General features: G+C 40.4%; 1 protein-coding gene across 1 annotated transcript in view; it reads left to right on the forward strand.

Annotated features, from left to right (window-relative positions):
* The first annotated feature begins 751 nt into the window (after nucleotides 1-751).
* The window catches only part of LOC113991089 (phospholipid-transporting ATPase IB), a 178,825-nt gene continuing 157,266 nt past the window's right edge, over nucleotides 752-22,310 (forward strand). Inside the window, exon 1 of the mRNA XM_027727165.2 lies at nucleotides 752-871. Coding sequence (XP_027582966.2) covers nucleotides 793-871 — 79 coding nt within the window. The 5' untranslated portion in view covers nucleotides 752-792. The remainder of the gene's footprint in view (nucleotides 872-22,310) is intronic.

The raw sequence follows: 22,310 nt of genomic DNA on the forward strand, positions 1-22,310 counted from the left end.
GGGCCGTTTTTCACAGACCTTCAAGGTACCGAGGACCATTTCTTATGCAGTAGGTCTTCCCAAAATTCAGTATATCCTCATCTCACGGGAGCTTCTGCCTCATTTAAACTATGCTACCTTGAAGCTCACTTGGTAGAGAAGGTAACCCATTAAGACATGGCAATCACTGCTAGCTATGCCTGGTTAAGACCGATGAATGTAGAGACTGAGGCAACTTTTTAGTTATTTTTTTTCCCTATTCACTTACATTTCCTCTTTGCCTGTCCTTGGCAGGTAAATTCTCATGGTTGCAAATGTTTTGCACAGAAAGCTGATGCGCTGTAAGAGTTAAGTGCTGTATTGATTAATATTTCCTCTATTTCTTTTTTTATCTTTGATTTACCAGACATTTTGAGGAGGAACGATATCTTTTGTAATGAGGCTGGCGGCATGCCACAGTGATGAAAGATGCCCTTGTAACTGGATCAAAGAATCCCGGCTAAGGATCCTGATCCCAGCGGGGGCTTCGCTGGGATTCTTTATACTCCTAAAATGTCTAGTAAAATCCTAGTTCCAGACAGACACCTCAAAAGAACCCACAAAACCCTGACTTTATCGTGCCGTCTGCAATGGCTCACACTAGGCGCACGGAGGCTCCCCGGGAGGGGACCCCCAGCCCGGCGGGGAGCGGGGCCCGGCCCGGGCTCAGCGCCTCGCCCGCCCCCGCAGCCCGGGCGCGGCGGTGCCGGCGGCCGCAGCGCGGCGTCTGCGTGCGGGGGGGCCCATGGCCAGCCCGCCCCGGCCGGCCACACCATGCCGAACAGGGCCGGCCTGGACACCGCGCTGAAGATGTCCCTGCGGCGGAAGTCCTCCAAGATCCACTCCTCGGCCGGTGAGGAAAGAGCGAGGCGAGGCGGGCGGGAGCGGCGCGGGGAGGAGGCGCCGCGGCGGAGGAAGGCAGGCGCGCCGAGGGAAGGAAGGCAGCCGGCGCCTCCATGGCGCGGCCGCCCGGCCCCGCCGCCGCCCCCTCGCCGGGGCCTTTGGGAATCCCGCAGTGCCGCCCCCGCCCTCGGGGTCTCCGGTCGGGATGGAGGTGCTCGCAGGCCGGCGCTGCCCGCCCGCCGCCCCCGCCACAAGGGCACCGCGCACCCGGCCCCCGCCTCCAGGCTCCGGCCCGGCACTGCACCCCGTGGGGCCTCCCTAGCCACTGCACCACCTTCCGTCGTCCCGTCCGTCCGTCCATCTGTCCACCCACCCATCCATCCATCCATCCATCCATCCATCCATCCATCCATCCATCCATCCATCCCATCGGGACCCCCTAGGGCCCTCCCGGCATCCACACTCCACGCGGGAACAGTCCGGAGGGGGCAATGTGCCCCCCTTCTTTCTCTTGGTTCTGATGGTTTTTGACAGGGAAATTTCTGGTTGGGCATCTGCTCAGAGGACAGTATGGCTGGTGGAGGGGAGGCAGGGGTGCCCCACACCCCACCTGGCTGGTCAGGGTCCTCTGTCCTGTGTTCTGGAGTGGGAAGAGCATCAGGCACTGCAGTGAGCCTGCAGAGAGGTAAATGATAAGGTTTCTTAAGAGGTTCACGTAGGAAAATGTTTTTCAACTAGCTCATAAGAAAATACACAAAAATGGAATACTTTGAAGGTAGAATTCTGGTCCCAAAGGACTTTGACTTACTTCTGTAGGACTAAGGTGCATTCAGAATTTAGTTGTGGTATGTTGTACTTAGGGATAGATGAAGCATTGGTGACATTGTCAGTGACTTACAGACACCACTTCCTGTGCAAAATATTTAGGTGCTTAGTACGATCTCTGCGGTGAGTAAGGGTGCAGTATAATGCTGCTTTAGCACTTTTTGTTTCAATAAGGAATGTGCTTTTGAAGCACATTTCCTGATCACCTCTACTTTGGGTGAAATCTCAGAGCACCTTGGAGAGCATTTGCTGGATGGCTTTTGGATGGCACTGTACTTGAAGATGTCCTCCAGCCACTTGTGGCTGTTCAGCTCATGGAACCAGGCTAGTGCTAACTTGAAGGAGAAACCACCTTTCCTTTGGCTCCTCTGCACAGCCTGGTCACTCCAGTAATATTTCCCTGTTTGGCCTCACTCCTTGGTAATAAGGACAGAACTTCAAGGACTTCTGCATAGCTGCTGAAGTAAGTGGGATACTAAGCAAAGAGATGTGTAATGACAGCTCATAGGAAATGGTAAGGTTTCAGAGTAGGATTTAGCACATTACCAGCTTTACTTATCTTCAGCCTAAGCCATTCAGATGAAACAGTTGCAGTTAAGCAGATTCCACTTTCCAGTGTTTGGGGTTGTGTTGACTTCTGCAGTCCAATCTGAAACCCTATCCTCTTACAGGGAGGCTCCTTTTCCAGAGCTGGAGTTTGACAGATCTGTTTGTGACCTAAAATTTGGAATCCAAACCGAGGTTCCCTTTGGATATTGGATGCTTGGCACTTGGAGAGTGTTTAGCTTGAATGTGGGATACATAAGGAATTTAAGGTTTAACTTCTGTAAATCACAGACTCAGACTCACAGAATGGATCAGGTTGGAAGGGACCATAGCTGGTCATCTGGTCCAACCTCCCTGCTCAAGCAGGGCCATCCTAGAGCACATGGCACAGGATTGTGTCCAGATGGTTCCTAAATATCTTCAGTGAGGGAGACTCCACAATCTCTCTGAGCAATTTGTTCCAGAGCTTGGTCACCTGCAATCCACCATTGTACTTGTGGATCTGGGTGGTTAAGTTGTGCCTCAGTTATGCTCTGTGTGCTTGAGGCGCCCAGATCTTCTCTCTGGGACTTATCTATACACAGCTTCCGACTTTTACATGTTCTCTTCATTTCACATAAATACAATCCAAATTAGATCATACTTTGAAGAAAGATGGGGTTGCTGTTTAGCATTATGATCACTGCTTCCTAGCTATTGAACAATATATTTCCTATCTAGAGTATTTTTAAGGATGACAAGAGTAATATTTAGTGTAGGTATATATAACGCCTAAAAAATTACATAATAGAGGTTTGTGTGACTTACTACATAGAATTATTAAAGGATATGATTGTAGTTGGTTTAGGACACTGAGCAAACTGATGGCTTAGAACAACAGAGCCAATCTCTCTGCCACCCAGAAAGAAAGTCCTACCTTCCCCATTCCTGTGTATTCCCATTGCCTTGCTTGTGTCAACATTAGACATTAGATGATTACATGGTCACCTGGATCAGTGCTGATGTGGCTCACTATCAGCCTGTAGAGTCTGAATGCCAACAGGGAACAGAAAGGCAGGAACTCTGTTTGCTACAGCATGCTGTGGCTTGGTGTGCAGACCTGCTGTCTATGTGGGCCAAACAGGTTCAAGTGAGGGGCTTTGGGCTGTGTGAACCCAACTGTAAAAGCATACATTTGGAGACTGAGCCACTGAAAAGCAGTACAGATGTGGTTGTGTGGTGGCATTGCAAAGACCCTTCTGAGCTGAATGGTGTGGAGGGGGAACTGGTCACTCTTTTGTGATCCCTAGTTAGGATCAGGTAACCCTATCTCTATGCACCAGGATTTTCTTGGCACCTATGTATCAGAATGTTCTACCTTCTTTCCTTTTTAGAACAGAAGATCTTCCCTGCTTTAAAGACTTGTAGTTTGTTTGCTAGTTCTGTTTACTTTTGAGAGAGTTTTGGTAATCTTAAAGTATTAGGTTTTAGTTTGAGTCACTGAAATTTATTTTCATACTATGTGAAGTATTTTAGTAGCTTATAGACATTCTTCTTTAGTCAAGAACACTACCTCTGTGTCTAATGATATCTTTTCATCTCAGATTTTCTACACTCATACAGTATAAAATGTAATTGGTATATTTGGTAAAGTTTTAAACTTAGCACTGGTATGAAGCACTTTCCAGAAAAGCAGATGATGTGAAAAGGAGAATTTAGAGATGGAAAGTCACCTCCTGCCACTCAAATGATCAGTCCTGTTCTTTTTTATGCATTTGCTCATTAATCGATTTTTTTTTTCTTTGTACAGGTAAACCTTTTTATTGCTGTAATGTTGTACCAGCTGAGCTAAATTGATTAGATTTAAATTATTCTCAAAGAAGTCTCCAACTCCTTACTGTTGGAACCACAGACATCAAAGACTAACTTTTTCTTCTCCTTCCTGCCTCCTTAAAATCACTAAAAATAAGCAACTGTCAATAAGGCATTGGATGAATATACAATGGCATTTTTATTTTAGGGAAAAAAATCGAATTCCAACTTTATAATGGATTAAAGGTACAAATGATCTTGATGTTATTTACTGTGGTCTTTTTCAACTGCTCAATGATACACATCAGCAAGAAGAAATATTTTCAGTGTAAAGGCAGCAATAGAATCTTCTCTCAGTTTATGAGGATCTGAAATATAAACATCATTACATGATATGAGACAATGCTCCTTTTGTATGTTTGCCATCTACATTTCCTGTGAAATACTTGCTTATGGTTTATGCTGTCGTTTTGGTCTTAAGAACAGTGACTATCTCTTAGAATCACTTCTTTCCAAAGAATCCATCTCTTTCTTTTGTTGGAAGAATGTCTATGAAAGAACTTCTTTGGGCTATTTTTGTGCTGTGATATCATTACCATGGTTGCTACTGTTGAGAAGTGTCATACAGAGCAGTTATAACATCACACAGGCCATGTATTTTGCTCAAAGCTTCTATCTTTGAGAAAAAAATGGTTAAGCATTGGAACAGGCTCCTCAGAGAAGCGGTTGGGTCACCATCCCTGGAAGTGTTCAAAAAACAAGTAGACGTGGCACTTTGTGATATGGTTTAGTGGGCATGGTGGTATTCCGTCAAAGGTTGGACTTGATGATCTTAGAGGTCTTTTCCAACCTTAATGATTCTATGATTATTTGATTCTATCTGTAGCCATTTACAGCCATTACAGGTTAGACATAATTCCTATAGATATATGTAAAATGCACAGGAGCTACAGGTGAAATAGTTAATCAGCTTTGCATTAATTACGTATGGCTGTTGATGCTTCAAATAAGGTGCGATTTGGTATTGTGGAGGACAGGTTTAGATGGTGTAAGAAACACAGTGAAGGCTAGAAGCTTTCACCTTGAAGCTCATTTGAGTCATATCTACTCACGGGATATCTACATCCTATTTTGCAGGAGGATTAGCAGTTGTCCTGACTGCATTTTTAAACAAGCATACCCTATGGAGGGGGTCAGCAAAGTGCTGAGCTAAAAAATTCCTAAAATACTAACATTTAAATTTTTTAACTAAGAACAAAAGCCCTATTCTGCGTGAGAAATGTACCTGGCAGGAGTAGTGACGGTAGACCTGTAAACAGAGGGGTGTACTTCCTCGGCAAATGCTTTAACTGCCCGTGAACATTATCAAGAGTTATTGAAACATTTAGGAAGACAATTGCAACCATAGCATTGGCACACAGAAATTCTACCCTGAGAATGTGATGAGAAACTTTTCCAGGTGAAGACTAAACTTCTACTTGTTTCATGTCAGAAGTTACTACTAAATAGACTACTTTAGTACGTGTTTGTTTATGCACACTTGAACTGCGTGGTGGTAATTTTGTGTAAGTGTGACGGAGCTCCTGTTTCTTTTCATCCATGTTTAACTGGCACGTAACATATTATAATGTGCAGCTCACTCAATCACATCAAAGGCCCAGTCCTATTTACATAAACACCAGTGACAATTATGCCTTTTGACAAAGAGCTCACAATAAACCCCATGTTTTATGTTACTACGTTTCTATAGTAGCACAAAGGGGAGTCTTCTCAATCAGTGTGAGATCTTGCTCAGCTGTAAAGTGAGGTGGTGACAGTGACAGGGCTAACTGGAGGCCAACTTGATGTTCTGCTGTCTTGGGTAATTCACTTAAAGCTTGTTGGCTGTGATGAGAGTCAGTTTGCATTAGGATAGGAGGGAATTTAAAATACCTCTGCTTACGACACTGAATTAGAAAAAGATGATGTGTGCACAGTTACTGTGGAGCAACTTTGTAAATAGAAAAGGTCCTAAGTAGTGTGGCAAAAGAAACATTTTTTTGCCTTATTGTGATGGGGGAGGTGAAATCATGAATAAATCCATTAAAGATCAAACCACTCAGATGATGAAGAATACAGTTATTCAGAAGTTGGTTGGGAAGATAAGAGATTTAACTAAGATTAAATTGAGTTCTTAAGATTAAATTAAATGAATGTATTTAATAAAAATAAAAAAATTCCACTCCACTGTATAGTCACTATATGAACTGTCTTATGTTATACTATTTGACTATTCATAAATCCATTGCAGACAGACATATGTACTCTCTATATGTACTGTCTATATACAGGAACTATTTTATTCCTTCTCTGCTCCACTCTCTCTCCACAGGACTTTTGTTTCAGATTTTAGTTCCCTAGCAGTATCTGCTTTTAGTGTACCTCCCTGTGCTGATTAAGTCACTGTTTTCATTTTCTGGGTAGACCTAAAAGCACTGCCCTGCTAGTGTGATTTGGCAGGAATGCTGTTGTAATTCCATGTAGGATGAAAATATCTAACAGTAAAATGATTGCAAGGAAAACTGCTTGTCTGTTCAGGGTCCTAGAATATTGTCAAGATGATAAAATTGCTGGGTATACTTCCCGAATGAAACTTACTGGGTATAGAAAGAATTGTCGTTTGGTATATTGCATTTTCATTGCCATAAGGTTTGAATACAATCTTGATCTCTGCCAACTCTGTTGGTGTATTTTTTACGTGGAAATCTATGGCTTCAGAAATGATGTTACTCTCAAGCATTCCTGGTTTTTTTTTTTTTTTTTTTTTTTTTAAATAATTAACCCTTCTTCCCTCCTCAAGAAGTTCCAAGCTGATAGCTCCCATTGACTCTGCATGGCATTTTGGATGATCATCTGAAAATTGATGTCAGCATCTCAAACTGATCACTCCTTAATTAGTTAGTAATGCACAAAGCATTTTTATTGTAGTGAAGCCCTGCTATAAACAACCATGTTATCCATTTCTGCTCTTCTAGAAAGTTGTCAAGTGATACTCTGTAGACTTGCTACATGGCGGTACTCTGAGCTGGTTCATTTCCCTTTGACCATTCTTCTTTGAGCTGTCAAGTATACCCTTCAAATAATCTTTGAGTCTCAGAGAGCCGATTTGCTACTTGTGAAGCAATATTCTAAGCACCCATGTTAGCTTTAGTACTATGACAGATACGTGTTTCATATTTATTTTCTTGTACCATGTTGCATTGTGGCACATTTTAATTAGTCTGTAATAGCACAAATATCAGAATATCTGTTACAGACAGTGTCTGTAGAGCCTGATTGCCAACATGTTCTTTTAAGGGATAGTTAATCACAAAGTCAGTCTTGAACATATAGCTGGAAGAGCAGAACAATATATTAGACTTCAAAAAGGCAGATGAATATCTCTGCAGCAACAGCTTTCTGCTTCTGGGACAGCCCTTACGTGTAGCAGGCCTTTTTATTGACACAAATATTTTCCTTTCAGTCTCTTATCTTTTCTAGCTCAGCCTTTTGGAGCACTTGCGGGTAGGTAAGACATGACATCTGAGAGCTTTAGATAACTCTAAAGCTTAAAGGTAAACTCAAAGGTTAACTAAGGAAAAATCACTGACATGGTTGATGATTGAGAAAAAAAAAGGTTAAATTTTATAAAATTTGATTTTTTTTAGTGCAAAATAAAAAAAAAAGAATTATCAAGATTGAAAATGTCTTATTTGAAGTTATTCCAGTATTTCTTAGGAAAGCTCTCAGATTTTTGATTAGCATTATTGCCACCTTTTCATAATGAATCCTACCTACTAGAAAGGTTCCTGGGCAGTTTCTTTCCAGCCCCAAGAATGGATAGATGCCTGCCTCTTTGGAAGTTCCAGGGTCTCAGACCACTGGTTGAGACCCATGTCTTACCATGGCAGTAATTCTTGATTCTGGACATTTTTTAATATACAATTACTGGAAGCTCGAATGGAGCAAGCATACCTGAAAACAGAAGATGCAGAGTTTTGTATTTCAAGCCAAGGCACAATAAGGCAAAGTTGACATGATACAAATTTTAATGAGTGACCCAGTCAAACTACCTACTTGCATTTGTCAGAGAAGCGACAGAATCCATACAGTTACAATGCCACATACATCCATTTATGTGACATTCAGAGCAGGTTTCCCTTAGAAGAAACCCCAGCTAGAGGTGTAGTTATCCTTGTGGTGAGCACTAAACCTAAATTAAAAAGAACATGAAGTGTCAGTACATTAGTCTCAATACTCTCCATGTTGTGATGAAGAATCATGAAACATACTGTGGATTTTTCACTACATTTCCACGGCTATTCAGCCTTACATAGAATATTTTTGTTATTTCTAGTTCTAATTAGCCATTTGGAAATTTTTGCATTGGGGTATCAGTGCAAAGAGCAGATAAATGAGAACTTGTCTTCCATTGGACTAAAATGGTAAGAGCCGTGGTTGTGTCAGACTCATAATTCATAACAGATCCAACAAAGTGTGTCGGATTGTTTAACCAAGGGTTTGGTCTGATGAACCTACCTTCTTTTAGACTTGTAAATCAGGATTAACACAACTGAATTTAATGTATACATTCTATAAAGCAGAGAAGGCAGCCTTATATCTTATTTAACACTGACTGCAAGCTCTTGATTTTTTATTCCTAATCTCTTGAATGCAGATGACCAAACGCATTTATTTGATTTCATCAAATAAGCAGGTAGTCAGGAAGAGTGAAAACAGAAGTGTTTATCTCCTTACAATAACATCACCCTGATGAATTTGCTACTTTGAACAGAAGGAGGGTTCATGTGTCACTCCTGTTGACCCAGCACTGTTCTGCCTATTCGTACAAAACACAGTAAAAGCAATCTAAGATCCCGTGCCTGTGAGATCTAGGAACATTCAATGCAATGCTTATACAAAGGATATATGAAACAAATACCCCAGACTTTTCTGTGCCTTTAAGTACTCTAAGCAAATGTCACCTTAACTTAATAGATGCAGTTTATTTGTAAATGGGAGACAAAAGATACTAAAAGAGTATGTACAAAGTCAACCTCAGCCATCATAACTCTGAAACAGATACGGAGGCTACATCTGCACTTGTCATATCAGTTACACATCTGGGAATCAGGATTTAACTTGGAAACTTTAATCTAAAATCGTTGACATTTACTCAACATTTCTGCATCACTGGAAAGGCTCACCATAGTTACTACTTCAGTGGTCCCATGGCTACTAAACTGAAATACACTGACATCCATCCCGGTGCCTTGTTTTCAAGAGGGACAGAAAGACAGGGGAATTAAAGTATGCAGGGATTCCCTAGACTGGTGAGGGGACTACTCCTGCTTTACAGATTAACAGTCAGATCTTTTTCCTAGAGTTTCACTGATACAAGTGTACATCTGGAAGCCAACTTTGTGCCATTTATCTGCTTGGACATAGGAGGTAAAAGGAGCTTTCATGAGAGCTTAGCAGACAGAAGGGAGGAGAGAGTGCTAGCCTTTTCCTTCCAAACCCTGCCCTCAGCCAAACTAATCCTAAGCCTGCACTACCTGGAGATTGAGGACTATTCACTCTTCACTCCTTAACTAAAATCTTGACCTCTGCTGAAGTTTTCCCACAATCTTCAGTAAGCAAAAAGGTTTATACCCCCTGGTTTTGACTGAAGTGATCTTATCTACAAATCTGAAATTTACTTATCTGGTCTTTAAAAAGTTTTTAAACCCTACAGGTCTTCATTAGGGTAAAAAAAGGGGGTGATCAGTCTTCAGAAAGAGAAAGGAGTGGCTGAAAAGATCCAAAATATTTGCCCATAGAAACAGGCTCTACTAAATATTGGTCCCCATCTTTCTTGTAGGCACCCTTCAAATACTGAAAGGCTGGAATAACATGTCCCCAGGCTGAACCTTCTCCAGGCTGAACAATCCCAATTCTCTCAGCCTTTCCTCATAGGAAAGGTGTGTTCCATCTCTCTGATCATCTTGGTGGCCCTCCTCTGGACTTACTATAGCAGGTCAATGTCCTTCCTGTGCTGGGGACCCCACAGCTGGATGCAGCACTCAAGGTGGGGTCTCACCAGAGCAGAGCAGAAGGGCAGAATCACCTCCCTCAATCTACTGTCCACACTGCTATTGATGCAGCCCAGGACACAATTGTCTTTCTGGGCTGTGAGTGCACCTTGCTGGGTCATATCCAGCTTCTCATCCTCCAGCACTCCCAAGTCCTTCTCCTCAGGGCTGTTCTCAGTCTGTTCATCCCCCAGCCTGTATTGGTACTGGGCATTGCCCTGACCCAGATGCAGCACCTTGGGCTTGGCTTTGTTGAATGTCATGAGGTTCCCATGGGCCCACTTCTCAAGCTTGTCCATGTCCCTCTGGATGACATCCCGTCCTTTAGGCATCTCAGCCACACTACAAAGCTTGAGAGAGATATAAACTCTGAGAGTGTTCTGCTTCCTGGACTATGTTTTCTGACATCCTGAATTCCAGGTTTCTTTTTTTTTTGCTTCTGGAACATGGGCAGCCTTTGGATACAGCTGGCAACCAAACCACAAGGGAGTTCTATGCATTACCTACTCAAGAGGTAGGATGGCACGTGTCTTCCAGCATTGCTAATGCCAGTTTATCAAGAGCTTCCTACTGTGAGATGTATGCTGTCGCTAAAATTGCCCAACAATATAGATGTAGCTTTCCCTAGTGCATTCCAGGTAGCCCTTCTGTCATGGATTTCTGTTAGTTGGGACTGTGAACCCAGCATTTTCCATACACACTATTGCCCCATTACCATTCCCTCTTTTCTGACAGAGTGTCTCATAGGAGGTGTGCAAAATCCAAGATCCTAGAGTAGGCCCAAGAAGGTCTCTTTTTAGTTGCAGGATCTCCATTGAAAACAGCCGACATGGAAGTCTTACTTTGGCTCACAGACACACCTGCCATTTAAATTGTTGTCCATTTCCATCACTGACTCCATACTCCATGCTATTGTAGCAAGGGATCATGGGAGCTGTAGTGCTATCTCCCTTAAGTGTGCTTAGCCATGTTGGCTATGGTAGTTCAAGTTAGATGGAAAAGACCGTGTCTGGCATGGCATGGGAGAGAGAGCAGTAAGTGTTCCCAGCCTGGACTGCAGAGAGACCTTAACAGTCCTAAACTTTTACCATCAGGAAAGACTGGGCTCTGAATAAGAAGATTCTGCAGTCCTCGACAGTGGATGGTTTTGTTGAAGTTTTGGCCAGCTAGCTGATTACGTAAACCATTTTATTTGAGGGCTTTCTGCCAAAGCCCAAAAGAGAGAAAAATGGGAATAAAATAGCTGCAATAATAAATCTGATACGATTTTGTTGAGACAGTGCAATTTTGTGTCATTGCTAAATAGCATAGGATTTAAATAATTTAGTACTCCTTTTGGTCCTTTTTGCTTCATTAGGCAGCCAAAGTCCCAGGGTGTGTGTACTTGCCATTCCTGCTAGGATTGCTGTTGTTTACAGAGACATTAAACTCTTTTATCAGTGTCATCTTCTATGTAGACAAATCCCAACAACCAAAGCAAGAGTTAATCTTATACCTTCTTCCTGCCAGAAGTTCTCCCCCCTTTTTTTTTAAATTAAAGTCCCTTGTAAGACACCCAGCACTTCACACACAAACATCTTGCTGAATTTCTGCATCACTGTTACAGGCTGCAAATCAAATCAGAACAGTTTTGCCCACTGATGAGATGGTAGGATTTATATTTCTATGTCCCAGTTCATGTCTAATCAGGGCAGATGGTACTATTGGAGCATATACTGTCATTAATTTGGGACTCAGCAACTGTAAACAACCATATATTTTATTTCCATCAGAATTAGTACACAAACTAGCATTCAGTAATAAAATAGCAGTATCCTAAGGAGAAGCCTTAGGATAAACAAAATTTACTGAGGTAGAGAAGGACAACAGTGATGTGGTAGCTTCTGTCTTTGTGGGGAGCTAAAGCTGTCTCACTTCAGCTCCAAGTATTTTGTAATCAGTGTTTCCAGAGAAAGGGAATAACTTTAGTTATCTACTTCATAGGGCATATGAAGATTACAGGCAGCTACACAGTATTTATGTGGTGTAGGAAAACAGAAGGAGGTGTACAAATATATTTCTTTAGTCAAGTAAGTTTACAGCCATTAGAGTTACATTTTTTCCATAGTTGCCATCTGGCTTTGGTGGTGTCAGACCTCACGAAACTAAGTCCACATGGATATTCTGGGAAAAACCAAACAGAACATGACCTCTTATTTAATCCTGTATTTCTTATAAAGGTTTATTGTTACAAGGGAATTTTATAAGCCATATTTCTGTAGGTTTTTGGCATTATTTTTTATTGTTTAAATGGTTTATTAACAGTGATTCTACACTAATATAAATAATTCTAATAAGGAAATTGACATATTATTTTTATAGACTAAAATTTAAGAAGAGTGATTAACAACCTGAAGAAGGGGGAAGGGAAGTCCTACATTAAGAAGATTGGCAGTGCTTCAACTGGAAGACTATGCTGTGACTGAGGCTATAGCCAAAAATAGAATTGGATTAACAGAAGAAAAGCAAGTAGCTAAAACTAAGGTCAAAGCAGAAATAGATGCTTTAGAATTATCTCATACACCGAAAGATAGGAAGAGATATTTGAGGAGTTTTCCTATTATATGCACCTGTAAAAAGGAAAATCAGTTTACAATAAGAGAAACTGTGAAAGATCACTCAAATAGTAAGTCAATTAAGAAGAATTAAGCTTTAAAATGTGAGGAAAAAATTACAATAACTTTTTCTGGTTGTTTATACAGGATTTAAGATGCATACTATCAAAAATAAATTTAAAAATAAGCTGTAAAAGATAGTTGTAGTAATACCAGCACTTAAAAAAGAAACAGTAAACATAAGTTGTCTAAAAACTCATTCAGGTAGGGTAACATAGTGACCAGTCAAACTGAATAGGTTGTGCTGAACTCCTCACCAGAAAGCAGTCTTAACTAGATAATAACAAGTTCTACCTGATGGCAATTATTACAGCTCTGTTTACACTAATGAGCCCCAGATTCATAATTTGTGGGTGAGACAAGATAATGCACTGATAAGAAGACTTTAAAAGAGGAGAAAGGTAGTAGAAGGTCATGTCTATAGAGATTTTGGTAGGATAAGTTATAACCTTTCTTGTAGCTTTGAATTTCAGTCAGGTGAGTTTTTTTGAAAGGAGGAAAGGTTGCACTTGTTAAAAAAATTTATTTTTAATGCCTTCAACTCTAATGCTTTGAGGTCAATAGTGACTATCCTTATGTCTTCTTCAATTTTCTATGTGGAAAAGCTGAAAGCCTGTTTTCCTGATAGATAGGTTTATACATCAGTCATGTAAGGGTCTAGTAGCAAACAAAACCCATGTCTGCTTTTTACTGTAATGGTTTTGTTCTTTTATCTGTGATTAGATATTGCTTGGTAAAAGTGTAGCTAAAACTTAAGTTTGGACAACAGACAATTATACATCTATATCAGAATAATTCCTTCCTCTAATCATGTGTTCCTGTTGTCATATGCACTTAAACTGTGTGCTGTGAGCACCTACAGTGGTGGCTCTCAAAAGCTGCGTGGTAGGAGTTATGTTAAAAATGAAATGTATCCTTAATGTGTGAGACTTCAAATTTATTAGGATGTAAGGCTTATCAGTGATGAGGAACTGTTGTTTTAACAACGAGCTCAGTATTAAGATAGTGACTGAGTGGAAGGGATTTCTCTCCATTGAGAAGTTCTACTACTCACAGCAAAATAGAACAGCTGTGGGGGAATACTGTGGTAGTAATATTTCTAACAACCTCTAAACATGATATAACAAACTAATGCTTACCAGTTGGGGGCTTCTGCTCCTATATGACTAAATATCTTCTGTAATAGTCTGTGAAGAGAAATGAGGCTTTTAGGCTTTCATGAAAAATAGCTGTATGAAACTTGTCCCCAGTAGTTATTTCAGAGAACTGAGTGTTTGCTTTGATGTTTTATTTAAAAAAAAAAAAAAGTGAAACATACTGGGGATGGGAGTGACTACTTCCCTTTCACAAGGTGTCTCCACTTTCATGAAGATACTTGACCAACCTGTATATAATCCAGGAATGGCTATAGGTCAGGATTATCTGAAACTCTCTCCTGAAGAGTTTAGCACCAGTTTTGTGTCTTCAGCCATTCCTTGCCCTGAATATAAGGAGAGAGAAGAGTGACTGACATCTAGCTGATAAGACTTTCTTAGTTTTATCAGACACCAGTGCTTGCTGTACCTGGATGGATGCACTGTCATTGGAAATTGAGTCAGCCAGCTGTTGATATTCAGCTTTCAGCAGTGGTTGGCTGGTTTCGTCTTTTTTTTTTTTTTCTTCCTTTCCTCCCTAGGGCTACTTTTTAATGAAAAACTCCTCCAGTACTAGCATATGAGTCATAAGCTTAATTTCCTCTAAATTCACAGCAGCCTATGCAATACTAGATAATTAAATATTGAAAAGGTCTGTGATTCTTGTCTTTGCTCATTCTAGAAGCAATTGCAATAAAGCTCTGCCTATTGCAGGCAGGTACTGGAGTGTCTCAAAAGTGACAGATGGATACAGTACAAATGTACTTAAACCTCAGAAGTGATGCAATAGGTCAAGATGAATCCTAATCTGATGGAAAACAGTCATTTAATGTTTCAGCAATGACAAGCCCTGTGTGAACCGTAGCAGGAGACCTATATGGTCACAGCCCCAGCTGGTCCAGTCAGCATAACTCTGCCTAAATCAAATTCATTGTCAACAGTCTCCAGCAGTTCAGGGGCTGATGTATAGGCTTCCCAGAAAAATCTGTGGAAACACCATAATATATCTCTTAGAGGTCAAGCCACTAAGACTATTACCTCTCTTTTGGTGAGGGGGGTGGAGGGAAGAGGAAAGAATATTTTTAAAACTCATACAGTACAGATGCTCCTGACAAGGTAGCTGTTCCAGGAAGAACAACCAGCATAAGAAGGCTTTTTATGTTGGGATTTTTTAAATAAAAATGCTTTATTGGGGAAAATGTGTCCAGCTATGCTATAGTTCAGGACTTCAGCATAACAGTAGCAGGTGGCTGCAGCATTGAAATAACTGGCAATTATATTTTTGATATAATATGCTTCAAAGGGAAAAGGAAGAATCCACATGAATTTCTACCTCAATAAGCTTTATTCTCATCCTTGATCTGGTCTTCTGACTGAGGCTGCAGAGCAGAGATAAGACTGGCTGATACTGCAAACCTGTAAGCTTCTCTTATCTGTGACTAGTGCTCTCTTCCTTCAGGGAACAGGCAGAGGAGTGTGATGGCAGCTTTTCTCTTGTCCTTGGTTAAATATAGAACTGCTGTTGAGTTTTCTTTTTTGCAAGTCTGTTTATACATCATTAAACTGAAAATAAACTTGTCCTATACCAAAGATATTCATTAAGTTCACAAGTCTGTTTTGAGCTTTGTGCAGATGAATGTCTTTGTTAAGCTGCCCTAATCATAACTGTTCTGTGTTCTGGTTTTGGTAGTCCTTGGTGGTACAGATCAGTTGTAATCAATATTAGAGGTTCTGCACTAGATTCTACACCTGGTGCTCAAGGCTCAGAGTACAGGAACTATTCTTTTGGGTCCAAATGTAAGAAACCTGAAGTGCAGACACCCATTCCTCCACTCCCTTGCTGTAACTCTTCTCTTGGGGAGGTGGTGGTTTCAGTCTAGCATTCCACGTCCTCTGGAAACTGCCATGTGGTGAGGAGGGCTGCTAATTCTTGCACCAGCATATTTACTCTCGTTTGAAGGTGCCTTAAAAGGAAGAAAATGTCTGTTAGAGACAGAAAATGCATCTTAGGAATGTGCTACCTCTCTGCATATGTCCTGTGTTGTGATTGTGATATAGGACTGTGGAATCCCTCTGCCATGTATCTATTATTCCTAGAGCTCTGAAAATAGTTAGCATGAGGTTTATTGTCTTCCTGCTGGTAACAGTCAACTCTGTTGTCCACTCTGCACTGGGGATGGTATTTCTTGTTTCTCTCACTGAAGGAGTGTGATGGGTCTGCGTGGGTTTCACTCATAGCTCTGGGCTTCAGTGCAGTCTTCTACATGGATGTGAAGTGTGCCCTTCACCATGTGGGATTGCTGAACAGTTCTTGTTCTGAAGGTGGAGGACTAAAATAGTCTGTCTGATTAACAAGACAGTATTAACTTTCTTCTTGCATTATGTCAGACTTCAATGTAATTAGTAGGTATTACATTAGAAAAAACACCAAGAGTTAAATAAGAACATGATAGACTAATTTTATTAGTTACTGCACTAGGCAGTTACAAAAGATACTGTTTTGTGCAAGGCATTTGGATGCTGCTTGACACAGCTGAAAGTATACTGCAATTAGAGAGAATGAATTGGTTGCCAATTTCCTCTCTTGAATGCTTCCATTAACAGTCCCACTAACAGTTGTAGTGAACCTTTAATGAATACAATAAGCCACATAATCCACATAAGCCTGCGTGGCTTGGTACCTGGTATGTTCTGTAATGGTACCATACAGTCATATTTTCTATCTGATTTGCTAAGTACTTTATAAACAGTGCGGTATGACTTCTATTAAAAAAAAAAGTTGCCTCAGTGAGAATAAATTATAACTTCATTTTCTCTTCATCATTTGTTTCATATCTACTTGGTTCTTTGTTAAGCATATTTGGAGAAAACCAGAAATAACAGAGTAGTAAGGATATAGTTGATTGGTTATGTGCTGTTCTTAGTTTAACATTCAATCCTTAGAACTTGTAGTATGATGCTGGATTACCCTTTTGGGTAGGCTCATTTTGGTGGCTTGTGCAAGCAGTGGAAGTGCTCTGTGATGCAGACAGTATCTGCTTTGTGCCAATTCAAAGGCATGTCTGAGTATCTAAGGCAGTAGTTGGATGCTTATGCCTGTACCAAATAGTAGGACCTTCATCTGACAGAGCCAGGATGAGATAAATTTAGGCCTTGCTTCTGCAGCAGCCTTGTCACTCCTTCCTCCAGGTGATCCTTCCCTGTTGTCTTCTGCATTACGTGTAACATCGCTATAAAGTAGAGAAGTGGTTTGAAGAAATGCTGGGAGGAAAGACTGGCTGTATCCATCAGTCAGTCCTTGATGATCAGACTTAGTAGTCTTTCTTCCCTCTTGCAGAGGAAGGGATATATGGATTTGAAACCCTGGGATTCAAGGGAGTTTGTTTTAACCTTAGTTTCCTACCCTGTAGTTAGATGTCTCCTTGTAAAGGCAATATCAGCTGTCTTGTGTGGCATATAGGTGTGCTCAGGGTATGCCCACGTGGTCATATACTTAAATAAATTCCTGAAGGCTGGTGTTCTGCTAACATCCTCTAGAGTATGGACTCATGGGTTCGGGGATGTTATGTTTCTGTTTTGGACAAATGTGGATGTAAAAGGTGAGAGACATCTGGGGAATTTGGTAAAGGTGAGTTGAGAGTTGCCCTCAAAGGTGCTGAGGGGGAGCCCCACTGTTTCAAAGATGGCTCCACCTGCAGGACCGTTCTCTTACAATGCCATAGCACAGGTCAGCATTCAGGATGTTGAAGCTGTCAGCAGCACTAGTGAGGAAATGGGGTTCAGTAAGACATGGCTGGCTTGCTGCTGGTTGAACCCTTTCCAGTGGCAGAAGTTGGCAGTGGTGAGATGAAGACATGGTGTTGAATTTGCTGTGCTTTTGCAGTGGGATCCATCACAAAATGTAGAGGGACTATCACTGGATTGGTTGGCAATAGAGCTATCTTCTGCTGTGTTTTGTTCTTAATTGTTAAAATTTGCCTCAATACTGTTATCAACTCATATCTGGTCAGGGAAAAATATTCATTCTGGTGTCTGTATAACAGATGAGATGCACTGAAGAAACAGTGCTTTACAAATGTGTGCTTTCTTTCTACTGAACTCTTCCACAATACCTGTACACATGCGTACAGACATGAGAATGAACATGACCTCCTGAATAAATTGTTTTTCCAGAACTCTTACAATTTAATAAAGCAGTGGGCTTGTCTTACTGCTAATCTGACTGCTGTAGGCTGAAGGCAGGTTAGCAACTCTACTGATCATGCCTGTTGCTTTTAGCTACAAGACCCTCACCTTACCCCATTAAGGGTAGGAGCAATTGTGTCCATATATCTCATAGCTGCTGCACAGTGCTGCCTAGTGAACAAATGCCTGGTCTAAACTGGCTTTGACAAATCCAATGAATTATCTGCAGCCTAGTTCATTAACCAAGTCTGAACAGTGACTACTGTGCTATTAGTATAGTGGTGTATTTTGCATGCTGCCTTTCCTCTTCCTCTCCTGCTGCCTCTTGATCAGCACTGAAGTTATGAGGGTACCTGCTAATGCCCTGGATGTCTAGAGCAGGGGTACTGTGTAAATAATTCATAGGGCTTACAGGTTTCAGGCAAGTCTAGTTAGAGTGGGTGGTGGAAACTGAAGTTGAATGATGACAGAAGATGCACAGTACTGGATCTTCATCTGATGCAACTTTGGATTTTGTTAGAGCTATTCTAGATCTCCCTGTGGTAGCTGAAGCCAGCTTTCCCCAAGACTCACCAGACTGCTTATCTTAGTTGCCAGAACAGAGCTACCTCTACCATATAGCCTGTCTGCCTGCTATGGATTCCTTTGTGGTTTTTTTTGGTTTTGTTTTGTTTGCTTGTTTTGATTTTTGTCTGGTTTTGGTTGGGTTTGTGTGTGTGTGGGAGGGGTTAGTTTGGTTTTTGTTTGGTTTTGTTTGTTTGTTTTTTGTGTTTTGTTTTGTTTGTTCATTTGTTTGTTTTAAACCCAATGTGTTTTGGTATGTAATGAGGATTGCTCATAAGGGAGTTGCTATGGATCCATTAATCATTAGAACAACTTTCATGAGAAGAGTGTTGGGGCTGCATTAAATCTGTCTTGAGAACCTATAGGGAAGAGGGCTGTGCTTAGTCTCTGTGCTTAGTCTCTGTGCTTGTAACTAGAGTGTATCATCTTTGAATCTTTAACTTCTCAGTTAGACTTTGGCCAAAGGCCAGAAATTAGGCCATAGGGCTTTGTTAGGCAAGAATTGGTAAGTGATGCAGTTTGCTTTTGGATTAGTGGATGTGTGGCCTTTTCTTTTATGAGGCATTTTTTGTACGTGTTTCAACTGGTAAATGGGTTCTTGTCTGGCCTGTTAGAAGGCAGCAGTCTCAGGCACAGGGTATGAGGAATGCATTTCTTTGCTTTATCCTGTGATCCAAGATCTTGTTAAATGTTTTTATTTTCCCTATTAGAGATCTAACATTCTTGCCTCTAGAAAGAAAAAAATAGCTAAATCAACTCTATAGCACTTTTAATGCAGACTTAATGTAAGTGCAAATAAATGCAAGAAGCTGTAGTGGCTTCAGGCTACTTACAGCAAATAGAATTATCTTAACATAATGAATATTTGTCTTTTGTTGGTGTTTACCCAAAATGATATTAAGAGTAAAAGGATGAAACAAAAATGCCTGTTCTCTTTATTGATAGTATTACATTGTTTGCAAGTATTTAATCTTCTTTATTGACATCAATATTTTGGTTTTTTAAAGTAGAAAGCCATTTAATGTGGAAGGAAGTGCATTGATAAGTGAGACAAAGGCATTGCTAACTGGATTGCAAGGATTATCTATTAATAGTCGTGCTACTTTAGTTTGTTTTGGTGGTCCAAGTTAATAGAACACAAGCTAAGTGGAAGAGTATTAGTTCATAAAATTGAAAATAGTTCACTATGATTATTTAGTATTATCTTTAGATAACAGATGTATAAGAGACATTACTCCTATTTATTTAAAGGCTGGGTTTCTGTGCATTGGATTTCATGTTAACTGGAAAGGAGATCCAGTGACAGTGAGTGAGAAGTTGGTTGTCCTGCTAGTAAAATCTAAGAACTAATCTGTTCCTGCTGCAAGGTTTTTTCCCCTAGTAGTGTTTGTAAATCAGCGTTTGAAGAACTGTTCTCTGGTAGTCTTGAATGTCTTCATAGAAGTCATAGATTACTTTGACTGACAATGCTGTATTCCTAATATACATGGCAGGGGTGCTTTTGCTGTACAAGTACAGAAGTAGCTTCAGAGGTGCAATTAGCTCCTATGTTTTGTCATATCATATGTTGGCAACGTTGCAGAAGGCATGTTTACAGTAGGATCCTGCGTCTCCTACGTTTGAATACTGGAAGACGCCTCTTTTTCTAGCCACTAGCTTGGGAATATGAGTGACTGTTATCCTCTTCTGTAACGATAAAATGTATGATTTGTGCTTTAATTTTGACTGTGATTGCTTGATAAATAATAGTTTCCAGAAAGAAAAGCACTTTGTAAACATCAAGGGCACTGGCTAAAGGTAGTACCAAGCTAATCTAGGAAGAAATGTAGCTTTATTGAAAACTTGTTCTCTCTTCCTTTGCATGCTAGGTGTCTTAGAAAATGCATTTTTTTAAGATGATAGCTGCACTTGAGTGTGTGTAGATGGGACAGTGTTTAGAGCTGTCCCATAAGAAGCCTCTAAGCATGCATGTTTATGTAGTGAGTAGTAAGCAAGCAGCACAAATTTGGTGGTAGGTGTACATCATTCTTATCCTTAGAGCTTGCCTAGTTTTATGGTGCACTTTTGTAAATAGTAATGAAAAATCATACTTCAGCAAGATGCTTTTCTTTCAGACAAGCTGTGGGGGCTTCAGGCCACAATACTCACTCTGTTGTGGGATTTGGTGTACTTCTTTGCTATTAGCCTTGAGATTGAGGCTTGAAGTCATTCTTGAAATGAATTAATGTTTTAGTACCTTGCTGGATTTCTTACAAGAGAAGTCAGCAACTTGGAAGACTAAGTTATTCAAACTACAAAACTTCTCCAAGCTGCAGTAAATTATTTTTTCTTTAGATTTGAAACTTATTGGTTGCTGTAAGACTAATCTGAAACAAAAGACTGCTAGTGGATGTGACAAAATACCTTTACTGCTAGTCAAAGGATGCCTCACAAAGCAGAAGGTAGCATAACCTGGCTGTTTTTTCAGGCTCTCATTTTGCTCTGGAAAAAACACTTGGAATTTCCTTTCTTCCCTTTGCCTTTTGAAAAGGAAGTATTTGAAGTAATTTTTTTCAGAGAGGGGAATATGGGAAGGTATCCTTTAGAGGATTAATAGATTGTGATGAAGCTCAGATTTACTGATTTTAATATTTATTTAAATAAACAGAATAGATATGTAAAAAGCTGAGTCCTCTGTAGATCTTATGGCAGGATGGACTTTGGTGCACAATAATGAAATCAAAATTGTTATACTTTTTGCCATTAAAATTCCATCAACGTGAATTAGCTGACTCATCACTAATCTCATCAAGATTAAGAGACCTTAATCTTACTCAAACAACATTATAGCCCAGAGTAAGAGGCTGGAAATTGATTTTTTTTCTTGTTTGTACTGCATGTGTTTGTATACATGTGTTTACTATTTCCTGATATACGGCATGCTATCAACAGCTTGGAGATGATCTGATAAAAACTGAAAATTCTCTTACTAAATTATTTGAGGTTACATTCTCAAATACTAAATTATTCGAGGTCTCCCTAGCTGCTGAGCTGCTCTGAGAATTAATTCCCTTCCCAGTCTATGGTAGGGAACCTGACTCTTTGATTATACAAGCTAGGGAAATATATTTAAAAGAGAACCTACAGCTACTGTTTCATTATTAACAAATGCCTGTTAGAAGAATAGTTTTCATGAGGCTGCAGGCAGTTCTATGCACATCTGTTAATGTTTGTCATCACGAAAGAGTAAAACTGGTGCTCAATTCAAGTTTTACTTCAGGACTCTTTGAAAAAAGATGCTTTATATAAATCTTAAAAGCATGAATACTGGAGGAGGGCAAAGAGCAGGTTTCTGAACTTAAACAACATCCAACTATGAACAATAAACAGAAATTGGTTATGCCTTAACTCTTGGCTGGAAAATACTCTTAAATGCAAGTGATAGTAGCAGTTACTACCCTGTTTGCTACCTGCATTTGTAAAGTTGATTTCCTTACTAGGAAAACAGAGCTTGAACTAGTGGGGTTTGATACAACAGTACAATTATCTTAAATCATTTGAATACACTGTGTGAGAAACTGATGCTATTTTTTAGTATTCAACCATTCTGAATATTCAGCAGCCTCAGACAGAAGGGAGTAGATGCTACCCCCACCAATCTGTTTGGAGTTGACATGCTA

This window comes from Pipra filicauda, unplaced genomic scaffold (genome assembly GCF_003945595.2).
Source record: "Pipra filicauda isolate LSUMZ 115617 unplaced genomic scaffold, ASM394559v2 scaffold50_size3627746_pilon, whole genome shotgun sequence".
Taxonomy (NCBI): domain Eukaryota; kingdom Metazoa; phylum Chordata; class Aves; order Passeriformes; family Pipridae; genus Pipra; species Pipra filicauda.